General features: G+C 43.1%; 1 protein-coding gene across 1 annotated transcript; it reads left to right on the forward strand.

Moving 5' to 3' along the window:
• Positions 1-1435: 1435 nt before the first annotated feature.
• On the forward strand, positions 1436-10464 carry rai2 (retinoic acid induced 2). Its single transcript, XM_084547937.1, has 2 exons — positions 1436-1568; positions 6822-10464. Exon 2 carries the CDS (start codon positions 6899-6901, stop codon positions 8540-8542), a length of 1644 nt encoding a protein of 547 aa, XP_084404063.1. The 5' UTR covers positions 1436-1568; positions 6822-6898; the 3' UTR covers positions 8543-10464.
• The last annotated feature ends 8 nt before the right edge of the window (positions 10465-10472 follow it).

Below are 10472 nucleotides of genomic sequence, written 5' to 3' on the forward strand. Positions count from 1 at the left end.
CTATCAATCCCAGTAATTTTCATACAGCCCATAAATGTAAAACAGACCAATTTGTAAGTCCTATCTATGCACTGTATATGACTGTATCTAATTTCTTTATATAAGCAGGGAGTCATGGTCTGCTTTTAGAAATATTTAGCCACTGTGAAGACAAACTATTCAGCCTAAATGTATCAGAAAACTGCTGGAGCAGATCCACACAGAAGGAACTAGTACAGACAATCGAGAGGAGAACACCTGCAAGGGGTTTCCATCTGCCACTGCCCAGTATTCATTGATTTGGTAAAGAAGGGCTGATTGTCGTGGTGCAGCACGTGAACAACACATTCAGCGATGAGCCGTATTTCCTCTTGTGAGTAATACAAGGAGGTGGGGAGGAGGGGGGCACTGAGGAGGTAACCACACCAAAGTCACCATCATGCCACCAGGGTATATTGTGAGGCTCATTATAGTGCATTAAACAACCTCCCCGAGGAACAATGAGAGGCCCCGGGGCCCTGCAGCAGAGCCTGAGGCTAGCCGGGACTGATATGGAGACCCAGGGGGATCCTGCTCACCCGGGCCTGTCACTACCAGACTCTCCTCCCCAGCTGCCAAACTCTATTCTCCTCTTCCTGTGTCATCAGCCAGTCACCAGGCTAATGTTGTCTAGAGTACTGTCTAAAAAGACGAATAAACATCAAGCCCTCAGACTAACATACTACTCCTATGTCGCCTCCAAACCTGTGTGGTTACACTTATCATACATAATGATATCATATATCATAATGTATGATAGATTTATGATTAAAACATCTCACACTCACTCATTTTTGTTGGCAGGGATCATTTCAGTCCATTCAGCCTATAACAAAGGATGTTTATAAAGATCTATTATGGTTGAAGTTAAACTCAAATGTATCGTGATAATATCAAAATTGCATTACTGGGCAGGTAACTGTCAATGATGTGCTTGCCTACTAGCAGATTTGATATTTACAGTTTTTCTGCTCTATTAAGGATCTCAGGATCCTTCAGATTTAACCCCTTGTCAGGGTCCCCACCCCCAGGTTACAAACTATACCGCCTAGATTGCAATAGGATTTAACTAACCTGAAGTTTAGTAGTTTAATAATGTCTCCATTCAACTGAAATAGCCTAATATACACGCTAAAATTCATGCGTTCTTCTTTCTGCAAATTATTTGGACCTAAAATGAAAAGTTGAACAGGCATAGAAATACCTTACACGTCGCGTTATATTAAAGTATATTCAACATATATGTAATTAGTGTGTTTATTGTCTTTTAGCATATTTTACTTTTTCGTGTATTTTTTTGTGTGTCCCTGCGTGTCCCTGCGTGTGGAGGAGGGGGACGATGAGGAGGGAGGGGTGAGGGAGGGGGAGGGAGGACCCGCTGACGATGCTGCGTGCGCAGCTTCAGTCTGGAGTCGCTACGACGGGACCGCAATGAAGAGATAAATAGCAGCCTTATCTATTTATTTTTAACTATTACGGCTCTTAGTTATTGATAATTGTGATAACTCGGACCGACGGGAAAGCTGTCAGTGCAGTCGTCTCTTTAAAAGGTGAGTAAATGTTGGTATTTGTAGTTGAACTGGCATTTATGGAAGAATTACATTAAAGGGACGGGGATGAAACGGGGTGAGCCGAGGCTTTTCAGATTTTATCGTCGCATACGCGCTGAAACATTTATTCGTTTTAATATTAGCACATGGTTAAACGGGGAATTACTCTGCTAGCGGCGGTTTTAAAGGACATTTAAGCATTTTATGTTTTAGTTTTACAGGCGGTGTACGCAGCTAGCTTGTACCGTGAATAAGAGTCTGACAGCGCGAGCTCGTTTATTAAATGTGCGCCAGCTGAGGGTGATAAGGAACTTCATAAATAACACGTCATTATTGAGCACGAGGACCCCGGTGCGTGTGTTAATGCCAGTGCAGCCTCACGCGCCCTCGGCCCTTCATGCTTTTTGCGTGAGATGAGCGGAGATGAGCGCATACACGGCGCACAGCCTCCCTGCCTTGTCATGGCGAACCGTCGGCTTCCTTGGGGACCAGACACATATGAAGGCTAAGAGACCGGGCCCCTAGTCTACACAAGTGGCTGCTGCGAGTAGGGAAATAGAAATGTTAATTGGGAAAGAGGAAGGGAAATATCCTCACATGAACCCGGCAGTGTTGTGTCAGTCTGTTGCAATAGCCATTGGCTTTTCATACCCTGGACTTGGTGTGCTGTCACATGTGCAGTGACAGAAGTGAAATAAGGAAAGTGCAAAATTTAGCTACTAGCATCTAGCGCAGCATTCAGTAGCCTACACCAGCTTCTACACATGTGTGGTCACATAGCAGGACACATTGGTTTCTAATTTCTAATGTTTGAAATATACGTCTATGAAGATTCTCAGTCATCCACAAAGGCAACTGGACTTGTTTGAGTTGCCTTTAGATCTTTCACCACGCATCCAAGTAGTTTTTCACTTCCAAGTGTAATCTACATTTTTGTTTACACCAATCAGCCACAACATTAAAACCACTGACGGGAAAAGTAAATAACGTTGACCATCTTGTGACAGTGTTCTCCTGGGAAACGTTTGGACCTGGCATTTGCGTAGATGTTACTTAGACATGTACCACCCACCTAGATCAGACCAGGCACCCCCACCCCATAGCAATGACACTCCTGGATGGCAGCGGCCACCCCCAGCAGGATGCAGCCTGACACAGGCACACACACAAAAACGGTTTAGGAACAACTCAGAAAGCATGAAAAACAGCACAACGTGCAGGCCTGGCCTCCAAAATCGCTAGATCCCAAACTGAGCAAGTACCTACGCAATATTAGGCAGGTGGTCATAATGTTATTCCTGATCGGTGTACATTGTTTAGCTTGTATAAATGCAAAACGTGGACTGACCCTAAATATTTATTGAATGCAACCACATTTTTGCTAATGAGGGCAAGATAGTTGACATATGTAATAACTTGTGGTGCCTTTAACCACAAGCTTACACTCATTTGCCGGGTCATTAGGTACACTTGTGAGAATGAATGCATTCTAATATAAAAGTCCTGCACTAAATCTTCATGGAGGTTATGGTATTCAGTATTTTTTATTTTTTTTCAAATAATGAGAGAACTGTTGATTCAACTGTGTTTTCATTGTGGAGGCTGTGGTTTGTAGTATTATTGAATTGCATGGTGTTGCACCGACATATGGTTCCATTATTTTGAAAACCCCATTTTAGTCAGTGGGCTAGGCTAAATAACAGAAACGCTATTTAAACAGCGTTTATTCCAATACAGTTACAAACAACACCACAAACTACATCCTCTAAAATGATCATACGGTTGAATTACATAGAATAACCTGACTTACTGCGGCATTTAGGGGATCAGCTAGGGGACAACCAGCTGAGTAAAAGATAATCTGCTCTGATGTGAAAGCAGTGTGCATCCTGATGAGGCTCTGTGTGTCCCTCTAATGAGATGTAATTGACTATCAGAGCGGAGGGGTGTTGAGGGCGATGACCTTTAGATCATCATCTGTGCTCCATCCGTCTCTGGTGCCTTTATTTCCTCTAGTCTAAATTCTAAATCGAGCCCACAACAAGGAAGTGTTATAGGAGAAAAGGGAGTAGGTTCTGTAATGTACTTGGGCTGCAGTGAGGCTTAATGCAATTGTAGTTAAGGCGTTGTTGTTTTCTCTCTCCTATTGACTTACTATGGAGTACATTCCATCAATGAGGCAAGGAAAAAAAAGAAGAAATGTGGAAATCATTACAGTAACAGGGACAGGGGAGGGATCTCATTTGGCTCTCCGTTGAGTCTCTTCTTGCCTATTTACTCAATTAACTGTTACTGGCTAGTGAACACAGACCTCTTACAGATGATGACGTGTGAGATTTACGAACCGAAATGTGCTGCAGGTCTTATCAGCGTTACTCTGCATTCATTCAACACATGATTGCTGTTCTGTTTGTGTTGCATGTTTCTTACATTAGCTCATATTTCATGGAAACTGCATTATTCTGGAGCTATATTTAAGCCAGAACACTACCTCGTTGGAAAGTTGAATTAAGGAAGATTAAAAAGTTTGACCTGAGTCTATTTGTGGATGTTATATTTAATTTTCTAAAAACGGCTTAACACTGGTGCGTCCAGCCTATTTACGAGGTGTTGTCTGTTGCCAGAGGGTTAGGGTTAGGCCACAAGGACGTGATTTATGTAGTTGACTTGAGTGTAGAAGGTAAAGATTTAAAGTTAGCTCACTTGTGGCAAAAAATCAAAGAGTTAATTATTGATGGTTATGGGACATCTTTCCATGACTTTCCTTATCTGTGTTAAAACAGAGGCAAATCCTTTCATTCAGATTATGTGACAGGAAAAAAAAAAACAAAGATGAGTATGGTCTCTGTGTACTTTGGATCACCCTCGAGTTTTCTGGTTAAACTTCCGTCTCCTGCTCATCTGGAGAGTTTGACAAGGCTCTCACATGATTCAAGTGAAGAGGAGGTGGAGCAGTGACCTGTGAAGTGCTGGAAGGAGACCAACAACACGCTGCCCGAGTGGTGATTACTGCTTAACATCAAGTCACTTCATCTGAAAGCTCAGAGTAATGCCTGCTTATACAGTTTTTACTTCCTCTCATAAAACAAAGTTGATGCATAAAAAGTAATTTCACTCCGATTGTGGAGTTACGAGGGGCGATTAAGTGATTTCATTATCAGGGTTAGTTCCTCACTTTGTGCACAATTAGGCCAAATCATTGGAGTCAGTGACAGAGGGGAGTCTGAACCAAGAAAGGCTTCTTTCATATTGGTCAGGGAGGGTTTATCGTGTCACAGACCTCATGACCGTGTTATCAAGCAGGAAATGTCTGCCTCAAACTTCCTGGAATGCGAGTGAGACCACAGCATCCAAATAGTGGAAAAATAGATCTGAATTTCCTATTCATAGTCTCAAATGAGTGACACAACTTACAGTATTTTTTTCCTTTAGAAAGTAGGACAAATAGTGAGATACTAATTACAAACAATCTGTTGGAAGAGTCTCACTCGTGTGTGTGTGTGTGTGTGTGCAGTATATCTTTGTAAGACAGATGTGTCCCCTCTCATTTGCCTGGACACTTGTGTCAACAATTTGTCCAATTCCTTTTTGTCCTGCCTGTGATCCTGTGAGTTCCAGGATGAGTCTTCCCAGTGAGGACGAAGCAGTGAGTGTGGCACAGAAGTCGATGTCCTGCTTGTAGACTGACCTGTCAGCTCATTATTCAGACAAGTGACACGCTTGTTTTGGACTGCTAAACATCATCCGCTTCTAGTTGCACAGAAGCTTGAAACAATAAATGCCCTGAAGCTATTATTGGATTCTTCTAGATGATGTTTTCATATTCGCTAGGTGCACACATTTCCTAGACGTTCCCATGCATGAGTTGGCGACAACATTATCAGCCGACTGCCTGGCTGTAGACTCCTCTGTGTAATCCATCAGAGCCCCATTACAATGTCTCATCTATGCCACAGAACAATGTAAAACCAGCCTGGGGGATAGAGGGCTCCTCCTCGCTGCTCACTGAGGCAACCCAACACCACATGAAGGCTGCTCATTGGGGGAAAAAAAAAGTGTCACGCTTTTGCTAGAAAATTGGAAATGCATGTGTGCTTTTAATTGAATTTTTTACTTAAAAGGTACAGCATATGTTGTTGTTTCCAGTTATTGTGATTTCTTCTCTGTTCCAAGATCTGATAATTATCCTCATTGCTCCCATCAGTATGAATAATTGACCTTGCTGACATCGGATGCATTGTCTCTCCAGGCACCCAAGGGACATTTTATCACTAGGGATGGATGGGGTGGGGGTTGACAGCCTGTGCGGCCAGGACATGTGTTGTGTGGAGGTGTCATGTAGTGAAGAGGAAAGCTAACACACAGTAGGCTTACAAAAGCAGGAACTGACATGTTGTCTTAGGATGATGGATAAATAAATGATAGACGATCAAAACTGGCTCATCTCTTCCATTGTGACCATTTCTATGAAGATATTGTAGATTCAGGGTTCAGGTCTCACTAATAAAAAGCTTCTCTCCCTCCAGGTGCATGTGGTTTATTACCCAAAGGAGATGACAGGAAGCGATGACGAATGGATAGTGGGGCACATAAAAAAGGAAACCCTGTACAGTACATCTTTGATCAGAAAAAAGACAAGCAGTAGACTGTACACCTCTCTGAGGTCCACATCAAATAAGTTTAACCATATTCAAAAATTACAGGCAATTAACAGGCTTTGGCATATTTTGGCTGTTAACAAGGCCGTTCAAGTAAAATATAATACCTGTCTGTCATTACGCTCATGTTGGACCAGTCCCTATTTGCTTTAAAATTGTTATTTACAGTTACAACTGAGGATAATCAGGCTGTTGCACTAGGGCTCTGCTCTTTTTTTGTTACTTACAATGATTTGTGATATAAATTAACTGTAAATGTATGAAACTCCTTTTTTTTAAACCGGCATTAATGCTTTTAAAAATGTAGATTTTGTTATTTTACCACAGTAGGAGATGTTTTTCCATCAGGGAGAAGTTACTTTTTATTATTGCATGTGGTGAGCTTGGTCCTATGTGTTGTACTCTTGAAAGAGCCATGTCAGTTCTTTAGTCTTGATCTTATATCACTTATGCTGGTGCAAGTAGTTTCTTTCAGTCTTTTATATTGTGCTGTCGTTATTAATCATAAAATATATTCATAATGATTCATAGAAACAGTTTTTCTGTCTATGGTTCTTATTGATCTCACCAAACATTCTGTTTTCTGGCGTTTCAGGGCTACCTAGAAGAATAATGGATGCAACCTTTCACTAAGACTTGATGAAGATTTTTATCGACTCTTCAGGCTGAATCATGGAGGTTAATGATGATGTGTCTGCAACCATGACGCAGCCACAGACTGATGTGTGCAACGCTGAGGTAGGAGGAGCAGAGGTCACCAGTAAAGTGGAGGATGGAGCAAATCCAATCACTTCTGCTGATTCCTGTGGTGGCAGCACGGCAGGACTTAATAAAGGAGGGCTCTCTAACCTGGTAGAGACTCCTCCATCATCAGTGGTGAATCCCACCGCTGAATCTCCGGGAGGTGTGGCACTTAAAGTCGCTACAACTGTTCTTCACCCAGTGTGTTTGGGAGAAAGTCCACTGATGCTGCCCATTCACCTCCAGATGGCCGGAGCGCCCGGGGCTCAGCTCGGTCAAATGGGGGCAGCACCCTACTTGATAACAAGCCAAAGCCCAGTTTCACTTCCTCTGGTCCTGGACCAGCAGGTCATCCAACACATGAATCCCTCTGTAATTCCTCAGACCACCAGCTGTGGCACACAGTTGCCACTCCAGAATAACGTCCTGTGTCAGAATCCTTTGACGTTTGGTTTACCTCCAGCTGTGGACCAGAAGGCAGCAGGGCAGACACAGGATGCTAACCTGATCTCTCTCCTACAGAATCCAGCTTTTGCAGCCATCTTGCAGGATCTCTTCCCTTCACAGCCTGGTTCGTCAACCTGTCAGTCACCAGGCTCTGCCTTCTTCCCCCTTCCTCCCCTCACACCTCCCTACACCTCCCCTCTGGCCCCTCTGGTCCCTCCTGCCACACTTCTAGTCCCCTACCCTGTCATCATTCCCCTACCAGTGCCTCTGCCAGTCCCTCTCCCCATCCCCATTCCTGTCCCTCAGACTGAGGACTCAAAGGGCAACATGCCAAAACCAGTTTGCACTGTGAGTAAAAGCACTCAGACGTCGCCAAAAGATACTACCTCTCCCATGTTGTCTTCAAGGAAATGCATGCCACCGTTCCAGCCACAAAATGTGTCCCTGTCCTCACTTCCTCTAGAGGAAGGACAGGCTCTGGACCTTTCTGTCAGGGCATGTCCAGTTGAACCAAAACAGGAATATCCCAGTCCACAGCAGGACAGTGTGCTTGACTTGTCAGTGCCTGGTGTGAGGAAAAAGTGTGTTCAGTCAGACAGGGAAGGAGCTTTACAGTCCGCTCAAGACACAAGTAGCACTGCTTTATCACTGGGTGTTGAATGCACCCAGAGTTTAGATTCCAAACTCCTGGGCAGTCTGGCTTCACTAGAGTTCAGCCGGCAGCACAAGTGGTTGGTTGACAACAGTGCTGCTGGATCTAGCTCTCTTGGTCAAGAGGCGTCTCTCAGCCGAGCAGGAAACCTTGAGATAGTCAGCACCTCTCAGACGGCTAAGGTCATTGTCTCGGTGAAGGACGCAATCCCTGCCATCCTCTGTGGAAAGATAAAAGGTCTTTCAGGGGTTTCCACCAAGAACTTCTCCATCAAACGTGACGGTAGCCAGGGGGCGTCTCTGCAGCAGCTCTACAGTGTGCCGTCATCTTCTCACGGGGAGCAGCACAATCCCAATGACCCTCTTAAAAAGGTCTCTAAAAGCAGAGCTATCAAATTGAAGAAGGTCAGCTCACAGGAGATCCACTTCCTTCCCATTAAGAAGCAGAGACTTGCAGCACTGCTCCCCAGGAAGTGAGTGTGTTCACTGGAGGAGGATTAATCGGTGAACCACTCTGTGGTAATCCCTCCAGAGTATATAACTCAAAACACACACCGGGACATTCTGTAATGCAACTCTAACACTTACATGTCCAATCAAAGCTCAGAGTTTGGCTCCGAACATAAGGCTCATGAATGTCTGACTTTGTGACACAGTAGTTACAAAAATGGTTTCCATTGGGCTTTCTGAATTACTGTGTTTTTTGTACTAGTCTCCAGTGTTTTACTGAGCCAGAAAGATTTTTGTGTATGGCAGCTTAATGGACTAGCTTTGGAGACTGTCTCTGTAAATCAGACATGTTGACATGTTGGACTTTATAGTGACAGCGAAGACGCATGGGTTCCATTCTTTCATTTGGGTTCACGTTTGTTTCCACATGTCATTTTTACATAAGTGCACTGAAGACCTAAAACAGTGTGTACTGACAGGACGTGAATGAGACTGTTAAAACATATCCCATCTTTGGACATTCACATACATGTCATCAGTAGCTCACTGGAGCAACTCATTCTCCTCTGATTGGTTTGGGTTTAGCATGACAGGCTAATAATGACTTGGCAAGGCCAGAGCCACAAATTCATTAAATAGATGTTGGCAGAAGTGGTCGATCGCAACAAAATGCCTTCTTATTTTGTTAAACGGCACGGAAGAAAGGGGCTGTAGTTGATTTCATATTTAAACAGACCTTTCTACGGGCCTGTCAAATATACATAAGGGTTTGGTCCAAAAAGAGAGATTTTTGTTGCTGGCTGAATTGGCCAAAGCTGAGGAAACCTCTGAGAACTAATTCCCTGCTGTTTCCATATTGAGTTCACCATTTAAATCTGCTGTGAAGGGAAGATGAGATGGAAGGGAACAGCCACAGTAAACAAGGAATAATGAGCATTTTCTTGGCTTCAGTGAGCCAAAATACTGTTTGTGTATTTGTTCTGTGTGTGATTAGTCTGCTGTTAGAATCAGTATTGATCAGTCTCCACCCCCCCTTTATCAGACATGTCGATGTAAAACATTTGTACAAGTGGTTTGTTGTCATCTTTGTTTTGTGGAGTGTGGTATTTTTCTGTCCCATGGCCACGGCCATGAGTTGTGAATGTGGAATGTGACATTGTGCGTGTGTATGTTGTTTATTTATCCCTTTGAGTGCACTTTGTCATAGTTTAGTTAAAAACATACAGGGTGAACTAGCTCTTCAGCTAAAACTGCAGCGCCCTTTTAGTGATTATGTAAATCTGAGACTTACAGGCCAAGAACTAATCACAGCCACATGCAGACTGTCTAGATGAACTGAGTTGGATCTTTATTTATATATGTGTACTTTAGGAATCCCAGAACATCTTAACTCATACCTGCAGTCCTTTCCACAGAAAGCTCCTTGATTTAATAGTATGTTTGATCACTTCAGCTGTACAGGATCCCACCCTAATTTATTATTTGTGCAACTTTATTTATACAGTGTGTTTCTGTTCTGAATGGTCTGCTAGGAGACAGAGTGACTGGATATTAAATATTACATTTTTTTTGTAATTGTCAGCCCGTAGGAGCTATCAATGCTTCTGATAGCGGTTTTAACACCAGATGAAATGTGCTGGTAGTTAAATGTTTGCTTACTGTACAGTATGTGTGCTTTTTATATGGAAGTGAACTAAAATGAATCTGCTTGTCTGTCTGTTCTTGGTGGTGTTTTTATCTCAAAGGCATCTGTTTTTTTTTTTCTTAGTGGAAATCAGTGGAGATTGTCAGAAATGAGTCAGTAAAACAGCTTGACAGACGTGCTCAGTTGGAATCGGACCAAAAAGATCAGAACACGGTCTAACACCTGTTATTTGTGTCTGAAGTTGTACTGGCTAACGTGTATGGACGTCAGTGTTTCATGTCTCAAACACTGCATAAAGTGAGAGTTACGTAA

The sequence above is a fragment of the Chelon labrosus genome (genome assembly GCF_963514085.1).
Source record: "Chelon labrosus genome assembly, chromosome: 7".
Taxonomy (NCBI): domain Eukaryota; kingdom Metazoa; phylum Chordata; class Actinopteri; order Mugiliformes; family Mugilidae; genus Chelon; species Chelon labrosus.